Source organism: Gekko japonicus, unplaced genomic scaffold, assembly GCF_001447785.1.
Source record: "Gekko japonicus isolate JY-2015 unplaced genomic scaffold, Gekko_japonicus_V1.1 scaffold1380, whole genome shotgun sequence".
NCBI lineage: Eukaryota > Metazoa > Chordata > Lepidosauria > Squamata > Gekkonidae > Gekko > Gekko japonicus.
In genome coordinates, this window is record NW_015174316.1 from 318,845 (window position 1) to 336,373 (window position 17,529).

The 17,529-nt window shown below is 45.5% G+C and overlaps 1 protein-coding gene across 1 annotated transcript in view; it reads left to right on the top strand.

The window, feature by feature from the left end:
* The first annotated feature begins 5,328 nt into the window (after positions 1 to 5,328).
* Positions 5,329 to 17,529, top strand: part of TBX10 (T-box 10) — a 37,988-nt gene continuing 25,787 nt past the window's right edge. Inside the window, exon 1 of the mRNA XM_015424178.1 lies at positions 5,329 to 5,350. Within this exon, the coding sequence (XP_015279664.1) occupies positions 5,329 to 5,350 (22 nt within the window). The remainder of the gene's footprint in view (positions 5,351 to 17,529) is intronic.

Sequence of the window (17,529 nt, forward strand, 5' to 3'; positions counted from 1 at the left end):
ATCTGAAACTACCTTGTTAATATCACAATTGAAATCTGGAAAAGCCCCAGGAGGAGACTTTACATTTGCTGAGCTTTTAAAATCGCACATAGATTGGTGGGCTCCAGTCTTAGCAAATCTTTTTTCCTATATAGATGCCTCAACTCAGATTCCCAAAGACTGGGGCTTGGCTATAATTGTCCCTTTATTTTAAAAGGGTAGCCCCTATGACCCATTAAACTACAGACCAATTAGTTTTCTGAATGTGATTTGTAACTTATATACTAAACACCTCTGTCAGAAGCTGTGTGAATGGCTAGATCATAGCAACTTGCTTGAAATTGAACAAGATGGTTTCACACCTGGGCGCACTACTATTGTTCATTGCTTAGTCCTAGATTATTTTATTTTTAAATATGTGAAACATTGGAAGAATACCTTGTACGTGGCCTTCGTGGACCTCAAGGCGGCCTTTGACTCTATTTCTAGGGGAAGGCTTTGGGCCAAATTGGCTGACATGGGTATCGATAGAAGGCTATTGCTTCTATTAATTAAACTGCACGAAAATAATGACATCCAAATAAGGCTCACACAAGATGGGAAACTATCGAAAAGTATTCCAGTGCAAAAAGGAGTCAGACAAGGTTGCCTTTTGGCTCCCTTCTTATTTAACATCTATGTTAACTCCTTAATCACATGCATTCATTCAATTGATACTCATGCTCCCTCATTCTCAGGTAGCAGAAAGGTTCCAATCTTAATGTATGCTGACAATGCTGTTCTTTTATCCCAGACAAGGATTGGCCTGAAGCGAGCCCTGATAAAATTTAAAGAGCAATGTGACACCAAATTACTATCTATTAATTGCACTAAAACAAAAATTGTCCGTTTTGTTAACTCATTCAAGAAGTTCAACTGGAATATTAAAGGAAATGCCATAGATCAAGTTAACAACTTTAAATACTTAGGCATTACCTTTTCTTATAATTCTAAATTCTCAGCACATCTGTCCTCATCAGCTAACCTGGCAGAGAGAAGTGCAAACGCCATTCTTAGATTATTTAGAAGGAAAGGTGCAGGCTTTCTCCCCACGGCCTTAAAAACCTTCCAGGCAAAATCATTGGCTCAGCACCTGTATGGCTCACAAACCGGACTTTCTGCCAATCTAAAGACCCTTGAAAGGGTTCAGTCTAAATTTCTTAGATCTCTATTTGGCGTTCCTAGAAGTACCTCTAATGTAACACTTAGGCAAGACTGGCTGGGCTACTCAGAGCTGAAACAAAGGTCTGGGAGCAGGCTATAATGCTCTGGCTAAAAATTCAGTCAGTCAAACTGTTGACTGAACACTTCTGACTCAAATGGCAATGCAGTAAGACCTACTGAACTCCTTTTGATTCTCTGCCAGTGCAATCCTAATCAGAATTATACCTTTCTTAAACCCATTGATTCCAGTGGATTTAGAAAAGTGTAACTGCAAATAATCTGTCACAAATTACCAATTTGACATCCTGTCTATTTTTTTTCCAGAGTGATCAAGTTCAGACTCTCCAATACACCTTGATGTGCTGTGGGCATTTCCTCAGTGCTATCCAAGCTTCTCAAAGTGTCAGCAAGCCCAAACCTGCATGTTTCTAGAAGGATAACATGAGATGTTTGTGCCTCTATTAAAAACAGTGTCCAGAGATATCGCAGCTATCAGAGCTTCTGTCAACACTTTGCAATCCCCCATTGATTACAGAACGGATTTGTTGGGAGCAGATGAAGAATGACTCTCCCTGATCAAGGATCAGAACACTAGGCTGGTGGCCTCTCTCACCAAGCCCCAAGCCTCCAACTCCGTCACATACACCAGGAAGGCTTGTCTTAAGGGTCACACAGGAATAAGATTAAGGTGCTGGAGGAAACTTGATTCACCAGAGCAGAGTAATCCCATTACTTTCATTGCTTTGCTGGGGGACTGCACAATTCACATGAATGTTATGTCTCAGTAATTGAAATGGGCCTCTGTCCACACACCAGGAAAGTCAGTGACACAGGGCTTTCATAGTGAAGTTTTTCAGATTCCTCTCAAAGGGAAGAAGAACATGCAAAAAGAGGGATCCAGGTGGGGGCAGCCGTGTTGGTCTGAAGCAGCAGAACAAAGTTCGAATCCAGGGGGGGCACCTTTAAGACCCACAAGCCTTTTTTCAAGATATAAGCGTTTGTGTGCAAGGAGGAGACTTCTTCAGATAGAGGATTAATGTACTGAAATTCCTGCCAACATGCAATCATGTTTTTTTCCAAACTGGGCAACAAATGTTGTAAATCCAGACTCCTTTTGGTGGCATTTACCAGAGAATACAGCATGGCCATCTTATATGCAGCTGAAGATACGCAGCCCTACTGCCCTCATTGCCTGTGTTTTTATTAATTTATGTTATTTATAGTCTGTCTTTCTCACTGAGACTCAAGGTGGGCTATACAATGTCAGTCAAACACAGTCAACAGGATGGGCCATCCAATAAACCATGCAAGGAGGTTAGGATTGCAGAAATCTGAAAACAGACTCAACAGTGTTACGCTCTTCTAACTCCAATGAAGTCAATTATTTAAGAAGGGTCTAACTTTGCTTAGGATAGCACTGACTATCTAACATTTAGGTAATTTCAATAGACCAACCCTGTGGAGAATTTACAATACATCTGCAAATATTGATTTAATTAAGAGATCTGACTGTATCCTCCTTGGGAATTCCTCACTGACTTTCATTTCGAAATTTAGGCAGTCATCAGATTATATGAGGGAGGGGGAATCATTCTGTTGTTGCATCTAGCCTGCTTTCTTTTTCTTAACTTTGATTTTTCCCCTCCCAAAGGCCAGCCAACCCTACTTTTGGATATAGCTATATTTACCATGATCTTTATATCCTTCTTACTTCTCATCTGCCATACATTTGCATGCTTCTGGCTGTTGCATATTAATTGTGCCTTGATGGATTTTATTACTCTGATGACTGAATTATGAAGAGTCCTTACAGTTTTGAGATAAATATAAATATAGTGAGTGTTACCTCTTATAATTCAGTGGCCCCGTACACATTAGCATTGCTGAAGAACTGTTGTTTTACAATCAACTTGATGCAGATCTACCACAGTGGCTCCATATAACACTTAGGCCACGGTCAGACGTGCCTTTATATCCGACTCAGCTGTGGATGCCTGATGGATCTAAAGGGCATGATCAGACAGCAGCATCTGGGAAAGGTCCCGCAGATGTCGGCCCCCCGTGCTGCTCCACCACAGAAGCGGAGTTAGAAGACACCGGGGAAAGTCCGGTCCCAACGCTTACCGGTGGGCCACGAATGGACTTTCCCCTGTCTGATTGCTCAAGAATACACTCAAGCTGTCGGGATGGTCTGCTCATTCCATCCCGACTTGGTGCTGTTCCCCCCCTTGCTTAGCAGTATGTGCATAACCGCATACTCTGTGGGGAACCCTCAGTGTGATTTCTTGTTTATGTGCTTGGGAAACAAAAGGCAAAAAAATACAAACCACTCTCCCGAGGTAGTGTCTGATCATGCCGTGATGGGCTGAGCCTGCAGCACAAAGGGATGTGTAATAGTGTGACTGTGAGTCAAATTCCACTGGAGGAAATAGGGGCGCTTCCCTTCCGGACCAAATGGCACGTCTGACCACAGCCTTAATATAGCACTATATTCCACATTACAATGCTACAGTGTGGCATATTGGATAGAGGGTCAAACTAGGATCTAGGAGACCTGGGTTTAAATCCCCACTCTGCCATAGAGGGCTGCTGGGTGACCTAGGGCCAGATTCTCCCTCTTGACCTAACCTACCCCACAGGTTTGTTGTGCAGATAAAATTGAGTAAGGAAAAATGAGGCTGTAAGCAACTTTGGGTTCCTGTTGGGGAGAAAAGCAGGATAAAATATTATAAGAACATAAGAGATGCCAATGTTGGATCAGGCCAAAGGCCCATCCAGTCCAACACTCTGTATCACACAGTGGCCAGAAATACCAGTGCCATCAGGAGGTCCAACAGTGGGGCCAGGACATTAGAAGCCCTCCCACTGTTGACCCCCCCCCCCAAGCACCAAGAAGACAGAGCATCACTTGCCCCAGAGTCCCTATCTATACCTTGTGGCTAATAGCCACTGATGGACCTCTGCTCCATATGCTTATCTAATTCCCTTTTGAAGCCATCTATGCTTGTAGCCACCACCACTTCCTGTGGCAGTGAATTCCAAGTGTTAATCACTCTTTGGGTGAAGAAGTACTTCCTTTTATCCGTTCTAACCCGACCGCTCAGCAATTTCATGGAGTGCCCATGAGTTCTTGTATTCTGAGAGAGGGAGAAAAGTACCTCTTTCTCTACCTGCTCTTTCCCATGCATAATCTTATAAACCTCAATCATGTCACCCCTCAGTCGTCGTTTCTCTAAGCTAAAGAGCCCTAAGCTCCTTAACCTTTCCTCATAGGGAAAGTGTTCCAACCCTTTTATCATTCGAGTTGCCCTTTTCTGCACTTTTTCCAAAGCTATAATATCCTTTTTAAGGTGTGGTGACCATAATTGCACACAGTATTCCAGATGAGGTCGCACCATTGATTTATATAGGGGCATTATGATATTGGCTGATCTGTTTTCAATACCCTTCCTAATAATCCCCAGCATAGCATTGGCCTTCTTTATTGCAGTCACACACTCTCTCGACATTTTCAGTGAGTTATCAACTACAACTCCAAGATCGCTCTCTTGATCAGTCTCTGCCAGTTCAGACCCCATCAACGTGTATTTATATTTAGAATTTTTGGCTCCAATGTGCATCACCTTGCACTTGGACACATTGAACCCCATTTGCCATGTTGACGCCCACTTGCCCATCCTTGACAGATCCCTTTGGAGTGCCTCACAATCCTCACTGGTTTTCACCACCCTGAACAACTTTGTATCATCAACATCAGACAGATGCTGCTGTCTGATCGTGCCCTTTAGATCCATCAGGCATCCACAGCTGAGTCAGATATAAAGGCACGTCTGACCGTGGCCTAAGTGTTATATGGAGCCACTGTGGTAGATCTGCATCAAGTTGATTGTAAAACAACAGTTCTTCAGCAATGCTAATGTGTACGGGGCCTCTGAATTATCATTATAAAAGGGAGTGTAATGTGTCTTGCATTATCCGCAGCAATCCTAAGCCAAAACAGTCTCATTGTTAACTTTAGCTTCTTTTTTAGTTAGCGCACTTGCACTTTAAGTAAAAAATGAAATAAAATTATAAAAATTAGGGGAAAAGCAATCATCACTTATTGAAAAGTAATGGGAGAAAGGCCATATTGCAGGATATGTCATGATGGCAGTGCAGGCGGCCAATGGTAAGGTTACATATTGTTTTCCATTCCATCTTCCACTGCAGACGCCATTCCAAGTGTGTGTGTGGGGGGGGAGGAGAGGCAGGAGTGGCAGCACACACACACCCCCAGGCCACCAGCAAGCCTGCACTCAATCTGGGGCAACCTGAGCCCCACAGACGTTGCCATGAGGTAGGGTTGCCAGTTTCAGGTTGGAAAATTCCTGAAACTTTGGGAGTGGAGTCTGGAAAGGGCAGGGTTTGGAGAGGGGAGTGACCTCAGCAAGCTATGATGGCATAGAGGCCACTCTCCAAGGCGGTAGAGATGCCGGCCTCCAGGTGGGGCCTGGGGATCTCCTGGAATGACAGCTCATCTCCAACTACAGAGATCAGTTCCCCAGGAGGACATGGATGCTTTGGAGGGCAGGCTCTATAACACTGTGCCCCAGTGAGGTCTCTGTTCTCCCCAGGCTCCATCCCCAAATCTCCAGGAGTTTCCCAATGTGTATCTGGCAACCCCCCATCCCCCACCAGGGGCTAGGGGGGACCTGGCAATCCTACAGGGCCGCCGTTTTCTCCAGAGGAACTAATCGATGTTGTAATTCCAGGAGATCTCCAGCACCACCTTGAGGTTGGCAAACCTATGTCAAGGACAGCACAAGGCATGTGCAGCGTGGTCCTCATCATGGTCCTGTCAGGCAAGGCAAGGCCTGACAGGGGGCTGGACCATCTGTCCTTATATAGCTTCTTCTATACTTGGTACTTTATATACGTATGCATATGTGTTGCCATAAAAGTGTCAGGCTCAATATGCATTTTATGGCTCGCCTGCCATAGAGGAAGGAGGAGGGGTAGAAGGGTGTGAATACCAAATGCTTTCATTTTCCTAAATGCTTTGATGTGTTGCAGAGACCTGTTGTTTTGCCTCATTTCTGTAGAGGGGTACATGCTTAGTGGGGGGGGGGGGGGGGGGGGAGGTGGCCGTTGTTTCTGGCGGGCAAATGCCGTGGGGTGATTGGGTCCTGATCTTTAGTGCCTTTGCTTGAACACAATATATCTGCAATCCCCACACTTTCACCTCCAGTCTTAACAAAGCTCGTGTTCAGTATGGTATTCTTCAACGTCTCAATAAACTAAACTTTCTTCAAAGTGAGTGGTGTTGAGAACTGGACCATCTGTCCTTATATAGCTTCTTCTATATTTGGTACTTTATATACATATGCGTATGTGTTGCCATAAAAAAATATTTCAGGAGGGCTAGATCTTAAACCCTGCTTGTTATTGATGGTACTGAGTCTTCATATATAACTTCCAGTGCTGGGAACTGCTGTACTTCCTAGAATCATAGAGTTGGAAGGGACCTCCAAGGTCATCTAGTCCAACCACCTGCACAAGGCAGGACATTCACAAATACCTCCCCTTCCACACCTGCAGTGACCGCTGTTCCACGGCTTTAATTCAAATTCCAGTGCTGTAAGTTGTCTTAGTTTGTATATTGTTTAAATTTTAAATTGTAATGGCCATTAGCTACACAATAAATTTTATTCTCACTTCTACTACTACTGCTGCTGCTGTTCCACAGCTAGAAGATGACAAAAACCCTCCAGGATCCCTGGCCAAACCAGTTTGGAGAAAAATTGCTTCTTGACCCCTAAGTGGCAATCAGCATTTCCCTGGGTGTATAAGAAAGGGCCACAAGAACTAAGCACTGAGGCAATCTGTCCTGCCCTCCCTCTCATGTTCTTCCTAAATTCACAGAACCCGCATTGCTGTCAGATGGCCATCTAGCTTCTGTTTGAAAACCTGCAAAAAAAGAGAAAGCCCACCACCTCCCAAGGAACCCTGTTCCACTGAGGAACTGCTCTGTCAGGAAGTTCTTCCTAATGTTTAGCCGAACACTTTTCTGATTTAATTTCAACCCGTTGGTTTTTGTCCGACCTTCTGGGGCAACAGAAAACAATCCCGTACCATCCTCTATATGACAGCTCTTCAAGTACTTGAAGATGTTTATCATATCACCTCTCAGTCATCTCCTCTCCAGGCTAAACATACCCAGCTCCTTCAACCTCTACTCACAGGACTTGGTCTCCAGACCCTCACCATCTTCATTGCTCTCCTCTAGACACGTTCCAGCTTGTCTATATTCTTCTTAAATTGTGGTGCCCAAAACTGAACACAATACTCTAGGTGAGGTCTAACCAGAGCAGAGTAAAGTGGTACCATCACATCTTGTGATCTGAAGAAGAAGAAGAGATTGGATACCCCACCCTTCACTATCCAAAGGTGTCTCAGAGCGGCTTACAAACTCCTTTCCCTTCCCCTCCCCTTGTGGGGTAGGTGGGGCTGAGAGAGCTCTTGACAGAAACTGCTCTTTTTCAAGAACAGCTCTTATCAGAACTATGGCTTGCCCAAGGTCATCCAGCCAGATGCAAGTGGAGGAGTGGGGAATCGAACCCGGTTCTCCCAGATTAGAGTCCATGCACTTAACCACTACACCAAACTGGCTCTCTGGACACTATACTTCTGTTGATACAGCCAAAAATCGCATTTGCCTTTTTAGCAACCACATCACACTGCTGACTCATGTTCAGGGTATGGTCTACTAAGACCCCTAGATCCTTTTTGCACATACGTCCTAGACAAGTCTCCCCCAACCTATAATTATGCATTTGATTTTTCCTACCTAAATGCAGAACTTTACATTTATCCCTAATTGAAATTCATGTTATCTGTTTTAGCCCAGTTTTGCAGCCTGTCATCCTTTATCCTGACTCTGTGTTCTACCATATTTGCTACCCCTCCCAATTTAGTATCATCTGCAAATTTAATAGAAGAAGAAGAAGAAGAGATTGGATATATACCTCGCCCTTCACTACTCAAAGGTGTCTCAGAGCAGCTTACAATCTCCTTTCCCTTCCCCTCCCCACAAGAGACACCCTGTGAGGTAGGTGGGGCTGAGAGAGCTCTTGACAGAAACTGCTATTTTTCAAGAATAGCTCTTATCAGAACTACGGCTTGCCCAAGGACTTCCAGCCAGGTGCAAGTGGAGGAGGAGTGGGGAATCAAACCCGGTTCTCCCAAATTAGAGTCCGTGCACTTAACCACTACATCAAACTGGCTCTCCCTCTATCCCTTCATCCAAATCATTGATAAAGATGTTGAACAAAACAGGTCCCAGGACAGATCCCTGAAGCACTCCACTTGTCACTCCTCTCCAAGGGGATGAGGAACCATTCACAAGCACTCTTTGGGTGCGATCTGTCAACCAGTTAGAGATCCACCAAACAGTCATAGGATCCAAACCACATTTTTCCAATTTATCAACAAGTATATTATGTGAAACCTTATCAAAAGCCTTACTGAAATCAAGATAAACTATGTCTACAGCATTCCCCTGATCCAGCAAGGTAATATCTTTCTCAAAAAAAGAGATAAGGTTAGTCTGACATAACTTGTTCTTGAGAAATTCAGGCTGGCTCTTAGTAATTACAGCCGTCCTTTCTAAAAGCTCAAGGACTGCCTGTTTGATGATTTGTTCTAAAACATTCCCAGGTATAGATGACAAGCTGATGGGTCGGTAGTTACCTGGATCCTCCTTTTTCCCCTTCTTGAAGATGGGTACAACATCTTCCAATCTTCTGGCAACTCACCTATTCTCCAAGAATTCTCAAAAATAATGGACAGAGGTTCAGAAATTACATCTGCCCTAACCCTAAATACACCCTAACCCTTGGATGCAGCTCATCTGGCCCCGAGGACTTAGTTTCATTTAAAGAAACTAGGTGTTTATGTATTAGCCCTATGTCAATTCTAGGCTGCAACTCCCTTCCCTCATCATGTGTTTTGTTTTTGCCATATTGAGCACCGTTTCCCTTGCAAGAGAAGACTGAGGAAAAGAAGGAATTGAGCAGCTCTGCCCTCTCTTCACCTGTTACAATTTCACTTTCCTGTCCCCGCAGTGGGCCTACCATGTCCTTGCTCTTTTTCTTACTTTGAACATAAGAACCCTTTTTTGTTGTTTTTAGTGTCTCTCGCTAGACTAAGCTCATAGTGAGCTTTAGCTTTCCTAACCCTCTTTCTACAAGCACTGATTATTTGTTTATATTCATCCTTGGTTATAAGGCCCTCCTTCCACTTTCTGAATGAGTCTTTTTTATTTCTCAAGCCTTTCAACACCCCTCCCGAAATCAGCAGTTCTGGAGTGGGCAAGCACTTCTAATCTTCCACAGTGAAGACAGAGACAAAAAAATGCATTCAGTTTCTCAGCCATTTCCCTATTATCCTTCAGTACTCCTTTTACCCCTTGGTCATCCGAGGGCCCCACTGCCTCCCTGGCTGGTTTCCTGCTCCTAATGTATTTGAAGAAAGTTTTATTGTCGGTCTTTATGTTTTTCGCTATATGCTCCTCATATTCCCTTTTTGCCTGCCTGATCACAGACTTGCCTTTTATTTGCCACAGTCTGTGTTCCCTTTTATCCACCTCACTGAGACTAGCTTTTCACCGCTTAAAGGAATCTTTCTTACCTTTTACAGCTTCCATTACTTTGTTTGTTAATTATGCAGGCCTTTTTCTATACCTATTTGTGCCTTTCCTAACCTGCGGAATATATATTTTTTGGAGCTTCAAGGATTGTAGTTTTAAATAGTCACAAAACAACAAAATAAATTTACAGACAACCCTACAATTTCACCAGTTGCCTGTGCTTCACTTGTACTACTGGTCAGTCTCATGATCCCAGAAGAAATAGGACTGAATCTAGTCACTGATTGATTGATTGATTGATTGATTAAACTTCTACCCCGCCCTCCTGGCTGAGGCCAGCTCACGGCAGCTTACATAAAACAACCTAAAAAATTGTCAATACACATAAAATAGATTAACAACAACAATTAAACAATTAAGCAATTCTAAAACAATTTAAGCCATAAATATAATAAAGTGTATCAGTAATTGAGGCACTCAACATTCTGGAAGTTAAATTATATGGCAGAGAAAAACAATCATGTCTGCGTGTGTGTGCGTGCGTGTGTGTGTGTGCACATGCACCAACACATGGAGCCGTAACATTATCAGTCCAAGAAGAAGCAGGTCTTCTAAATATGCTTGGATCTAAATATGCTTTGATTACTTTCTTATAAAGCCACATGTCAGTAAACGTTTTCTGCTTTTATTCAGAATTAGCGATAACAACAGTGACAATAATATATGTCCTAGAGACATTCTGTTATGATTTGTTATGACTTTTACGAACAAAGATCAATGTCATAAAAATACACCAAAGAGGAACAAAGAGTGCTTCTTAAGGTAAGGTAAAGTAAGACAATGGCCCAATCTGCATCTAGCATTTGCTCCGTTGTTTTACCAAACCCACGCTGGAACAGAAAAAGATGCAGCTCAAAACCACATTCAGATACCCCCGGCCGATGCCACACTGACTGCAGAGTCACCCCTGAAGGGCCATACAACAGCCATAAATCTATGCAGACAGCCACCATTAAACCGAGAGATCAAAGTGAAAGCAGCACGCAGTCTGGACACGGCCATAAAATCCGACAATCAAAGAAAGTGAACGTGGCATGCAATGCAGAGGGGAATTTCTATTCCAGTGTGGGTTTGGTAAAACAGTGGAGCACATGCTAGATGCAGATTGGTCCATTGTAACTCTGCAGCCACCATGTGCACAGCGCTGCTTTTTGTGAGGGTGAGACACATCTTCCAAAGTGATTCCAGATGACTGTAGACACTCGGGGGGGGGGGGGGGGGGAGAGAAGACAGTGGTGCCATTTAGGGAAGACAGAAAGCTATTCACCTCAACATTTTTGATCACACTGTATGTGTTTGTTTTCAGGAGCATCTATAACTCTACTTTTGAATTATAAAGTAACTGAACAAAAGTGGGTGGTTTTTTTCACGTTAATCTTGAATCTTGTTATGTATCTTCATTTGTTGTTATCCCATCTGTCTTCCACAGAGTTCAGGTCCCCAGTTCTCTTTCATCTTTACAACAACCTTGTGAGGTGGATTAGGCTGAGGGATGATGATTGGGTCGGAGCCAGTGTTAGTGTGAGCCAGCTCACAGTTTTTAGCCTCTGGCTCACACATTTATTGTCTTAGCTCAGGAAGGATGGCTCCAGAGCAAACTAGTTTATGCAGTAGCCAAATCGCTCTCTCATAACTTTAATGCCAGGAGCTCACAAAGTAGAATTTTTGCTTTTCACAGCTTAGAGGGAGCATCGGTTGGAGCCATCAAGCAAGATTCATGACATGAAGGGATTTGAAATGTGGGTCTTTTTAATCCAACCCACTAGCTGTTCTCCTCTTCCTGATACTGTTACAATGTCAGCAACTGAAACTGCAATAGTGCACTTGAAACTAGAAGCTCTGCCATTGTAAACATGATGGTTTAAATAAAAGCAAACTCCAGTGCAATCATTGTACTTTCTGGGATTTGCGGAGAAGCATTTCTGTTGACTATTTCCCCCCTGCAGGGTAAGTACAGGATACTGACCACCACCACCAGCAGCAGCACCCTGCCAGTCTTGAGGATGCTCCAGCATCAGGGGCTCAGTATGGGGCTGGACAAAGGCAGACCAGGAGGTGGCAGATGAAACCAGTGGGGCAGGCTAGCTCTAACACGTCTTGTGGACTATGCAGTAAAGAGGTAAATCTGGCAGCCCTGTTTTTTTGCACGAATCGGAAAGGAGGACTCTTTCTTTCACTGATACTTTTGGGTCTGTGAGTCTAAGTCAAACCTCTGTGAGAAATGTCAGCGGGCAACACAGTGCCCCTTTTCTCTCCCTGGCTTTCCACCAAATACTTCCACGGTGGCTTCTTTTCCCATTAGTAACTCCCAGCAATGTTTGTCTCTCACCTCATCTCTGTTTTCATGCATCCTGTTTTCCCCCACCTGCTCACGTCCCCAGCCCCACACTTGCCTCCTCCCTCCAGCCTCCCTAGGTCTCATTGCTGTGGGGGCATCCATCTCTACTGCCCATTTATCTCCCTCTGTCACCAGCCTTGGCAGTTCTAATAACTCCTCGGCTGGTATTGAGCGGGAAGATGAGGAGGTGTGAGGAGGCCCGTGGAGCGACTGTCACTGGCTTGGCAGGAGGGAGATGGATGGAGGAGAGGAGAGGCCGCCCACCAGAGCCTGGGGACTGGACGTGGGGGGAAGAGAGGCCTGGGGCTCCCTCACTGGCCCTTGTGCGTTGGCCTTCCTTGCCCTAGTTGTTGTGGTTAGACTTGAATTGAACTGGCAGTCCCGGTACTTTCCAGAAGCTCCGTTGCCTGCCACACAGCGTGCTTGGCCAGGCTACAGACTCTCAGAACCCTGTTCAGTCTCTTGCTCACTCACCAGCTGACATCTGTCCACTTAGAGCTGCACTGCTTACTGTTCAAGGGCCTCCACTGAAAAATAACCTGCTTGAGGTGACTGATCTGTAACGGCTGTTTCACACGTGCAAGTCGCCACTTGCAGATCAGTGCGCACACAAAGCCTGGGGATCTCTAAGGCCACGGCCCTGTGGCTGCACCTACTAAAAGGTCCAGGGGGGAGATGTATAGTAGCCTTTTTTTCTCCAGTCACTTTGGACAGGTTATTTGTGTTCTGAATTGGTGCCTACCGTATACACTTTTATTTTAAGCACAATATTGTCTGACATACTGTGAAACAGAAAGTTCAAAATGTTGACAGTGTACATTTATTTTGTTTTTATGTCCCCTTTATTGACCTTAAGATCCTCAAAGTGGCTTACAACATTCTGCAACACAATATTCTTCATCCTCTCCCCTCGTTCGTCAATGACCTGTCAAGATCTACCTGCTACTGAAAGGCCCTCTTTCACCTGAACAACAATTGAAGCCCTCCTTTTCATCTGGGTAGCAACAGGATGTTTAATGACACTATTTTTCTCCAGTATTGCCAAATGTGACACAGCATTGGAGTTTTAAGTTTTGTACTTGTTTGGGGAGTGTCATGAAAACAAATATGTTCACATTTCTAACATCTGCCTATAAAAATGTGCATTTGGGGTGGTTATCTGATGCTCCTGTTTCAAACATCCTTCAGCAGGCAGGCCATCGCCCTGCATAGAAGTGACCTGTTCACTTCTGTGCTTATGAATGTGCCATTAAATCCTAGTTCATATAGTGTGAAAAAAGAGGATATATATTTCTCTCTGCAAAAGGCTGGAGGGTGTCCTTTACTAAAGCATCCAAGTATCAAGTAGGTACAGCACATATTTGCTCATTATGTATACTGCACACACTGGATTTCTGTCTGATGCTGGGTCTTCTTTTCCTCACATACCCCAGTTATTCTGTGTTTGGCGTAAAGACAGTCATTAAACACCTTGCTGCTAGGGTGGCCAGATGAAAAGAAGGGCACAGGGCTCTGGTGTTTTCAACTGCCACTCATACGGGAGAGGATAGATTGGGTTATGCCATTAATTCTGTAAGAATTAGAGAAGCTGCACTATCTAAAATTCCCTCTTCTGTATAATAGTAAAGGTACACGATAACTGAAGGTTGACCAGCAGCCCTTCCTTTCTTGCCTGTATGCTATAGCTCGTACAAGAAGGACTCCGCCTCTTTCTTTGTGGGGAATCACTGAGAAATAATGACAACAAATTAAAGCCACGATGGGGCCTGCCATGCCTTGAAGGGAGCTTTCAGCCCTCTGGCTTTTGCAGTATTGGCTCAGGCCCGCACTCGGTCCCAGGGCTGCTGCCCCTGACCCACCTGCTCAGCCTCTCATTAATCGCGTGCTGCACGCATGTGTGTGCCCATGTTGTTGCTCTCACCCCACCACCCAACCCAGCCGCTCCCTGATCCACCCATTTCCTTATCTTCCTTCTCATTGGAGGGAGTGGATGTCTCTCTTGACACGTGTCCACCTCGCATCCTCCAGCCCAGCTGTGAAGGAAAATAAAATCTCTCACACCACCCCAGTGATACAGTCCGGAACTGTACAGAGGGGAACGTGGCAAGACTGAGAAGAAAGACAAACGGAACAACCCAGCGTCGTCCCAGTACCTTTCAGCTGCGTAACCATGTCAGGTAAAGCCTGCTGGCCACAGCAGGGGTCAGGTAGGCACCCATCAGTGCTCTGGACCTTGGCAGTGTCCGCTTGGGGTATTTTATTTCTTCTAAATAGGTCGATCTATTCCTGGCTGTGCATTTTGCATTCATAACTCCCTCCTTCAGCATTACTACTCAGAGTAGCAGCGTAGATGACTCCCAGGGTGCTGCATCATTCCCAGGTTGATGTTCCGTCTGCTGCTCACCAACAAAGTATTTGGATATTGGAGATGGTGACTGTGTAACCACTCGAGGTGAAAGATGGCAGCGAGCAGGTGGGACTTGTGGGCTGTCGTCTCAGGCCTGGGGGTAGCTTCTAAAAGGGGTTGGAAATCTGTTTGGTGACAGTCTATCTAGAGCGTTTATAACAGATTTGAAGGAGAGGCTCTCATGCTTCCTGGGTCTTGAGAAGCCTTCAGAAGTCTCCGTAAGTGTCATGGGCTAATGATCTCAAGGTAAAGGATTCTAGCACATTCCTCTGAGTACAGCTGCTATGATTCAGCCAGACAGGTTGTGGAGCAGATCCAGTCTGGCAGTTTCCACAGTATGAAGCCATGTGGTCTGAACTAGTACCATTTAATAAAACCATTCTGTCTGAGCTTTACATAATACTATTCTCTTCCTCCTCCCCAATTGGCTTCTCTACTTGCTTATCTTTGTGTTGTTGTGTTATTAGATTTAGTCTGGCTTCTGACCTGTTGTATATGGCTTTTTAAATCAGCATTTTAATGGCTGTAATTCTGTTTCTATAAGCTGCCTTGCATGTCTATTAAACAGGAAGGCAGCACATAAATCTATACAACTACACTAACTTTGGCATTGTAAGTACTGCACTGGCTATTGTTTGTGCTTCTTCCTCGCCCCTGAACAGAGCAATTGCTGTTTTTGAGCATTAGGACAATATGCAGCAAGTCCGTGTGTTTACATTATTTATTTATTTTATTGGATTTATATCCCGCCCTCCCTGCGGATAGGCTCATTATGATGCAAATACATCAAAGATCCAGCTCCCTTGGCCCTGTTTTGTTCAGCTTTAGTTCTTGGGTGCCACCCACTTGTATCCTCCATTCCTTCTGCTAGCAACAGCTGAAGGGGGCCATGAAATTCACATCACTAATTGCTCAGATGGACAGATCCCAGCACTAGATCCCGGTTTCAGATTCATGGCACAATCCTGGAAATTACGACAATACTTGCAGGGATGGGCAAGTTGGTGCACAGGTCATTCCTTCCCATGTGTGAGTAACTACAGATTCTACACAGGGCTGGTCCTGGAGCAAATGGTGCCTCACATGCGGAGTATCTTTGGTACTCACTCCATTTGTCCAACTTTTGAATGCCTCTTTGTTTGGTACTGGTTGCCCATTTCTGAGCTCTGATGCACAGCTCATATGCATGATTTATCCCGATTATACGAGGTAATAATTTCATCATAAGATCACTAAAAATGGGCTTGATACTTGTGTGTGTTGAGAGCTGTTAAGTGGCTTCTGACTTAACCTCCAGAATGTTGCGTTGCCAACAGCCTCGCTCAGGGCTTGCGAGCTGCGCGTTGTGGCTTCCTTGATGGAGTCTGTATGTCTCATGTGACCTCTCCCTCTTGCCCTGCTGCCTTCAACTCTTCTGAGCGCTATTGTCTTTTCCAGGGACTCTCCTCTACTTATCATGCGACCAAAGTAGGACAGCTGCAGTTTAGCCATTCTAGCTTCTAGGGGGAGTCCAGGCTCGGTTTGACCAAGTACCCACGCATCGGTCTTTTTGTCGGCTTTCCTCATTGTCCGGCTTTCACAGCCATACAAATGGTAGTAATGTGGGATACTGTGGCATGAATTGATCTTGGTCACCAGCGACACACCCTTAACACTTAAGAATCTTTTCTACCTCCTTCATGGCTGCCCTTTTTTTCCACCATAGAGAACAATGGAGGGGATGGGGGCAACCTGTTTGGGGGCCCGTAGAATTGGACCCCCTGGTTCAATGTTCCTGAAACATGGCGGGTATCTTGGGGAGAGGCTCCAGCAGCTACCCTGCGATTTTGGAGCCTCTCCCTCAAAGCCCCTCCCCTCCAGCCCCCAGAATATACCCTATGTTTTTGCCATTGACATCAATGGCCCATAGGATATAATAGGGCCGAACTGGGGCAAGCCGATCAGAGAATCTGATTCGGCCCGCAGCAGCCTGAAGGGGGCCTGAATGGGCCATTTTTGGGGGTGCATTTGGTTCAGACGAACCGAATGCACATCCCTCCAGCAGCCGGCTTGCTTGGGCTCTCTGCAGCCGCGGGGATCCTGAGCAAGCCAAGGGAAGGGAAGGTGGTTTAAACCGCCTCTCCTTCCCTCCAGCAGCCGGCTTGCTTGGGCTCTCTGCAGCCGCGGAGAACCTGAGCAAACCAAGAGAAGGGAAGGTGGCGGAGCAGCTGGAGACATTGAGCCTCAGCTCCACAAGTTATGAGCACTCGAGCCCCGCCCCCAGCAGCCCTCAGGACGGAGCACCTGGAGCAGTCTGGGGAGGCGGATTGGCAAAAAGCAAAACCAAAAGCACAGGAACTCGAGAGAACTCCAGGAATGAAGCCGGTTCCTCTTCCACAGCCCAAAATGCAACCTACGAACCCTGAGCTTGCTTTTTCTCATTTGCGAGTCTGGCCTCCGCACTCCTTTAATGAGGCAGCCCTGAAGCTTGGGGCGGCAGGAGTTTCTTTGCAATCGAGAGAACTCCAGGAATGAAGCCGGTTCCTCTTCCACAGCCCAAAATGCAACCTACGAACCCTGAGCTTGCTTTTTCTCATTTGCGAGTCTGGCCTCCGCACTCCTTTAACGAGGCAGCCCTGAAGCTTGGGGCAGTGGGAGTTTCTTTGCACGCAGCTTGTGCGGCTGGCTGAGTGCCTCCTCTGCTTGCCCACCTCTCGCCTTTGCACCTCATCTTCTGCCAGGCATGGAGGAGCCCAGCACGCCCAGGCTTCTTGCCTCCTGCTGCCTTGGCCCTCTGGTACATGGGTGAGTCCCCAAAGTTTGACTCTTCCTCTACAAGTCTCTGGCGCTGGAGGTATTTGCCTCCTTCCCTCCTGCCTGCTATGGCTGCATAATTGTGAGAGATTTCTTAACATAGTGTTCCTGCCAGGGAAGCTG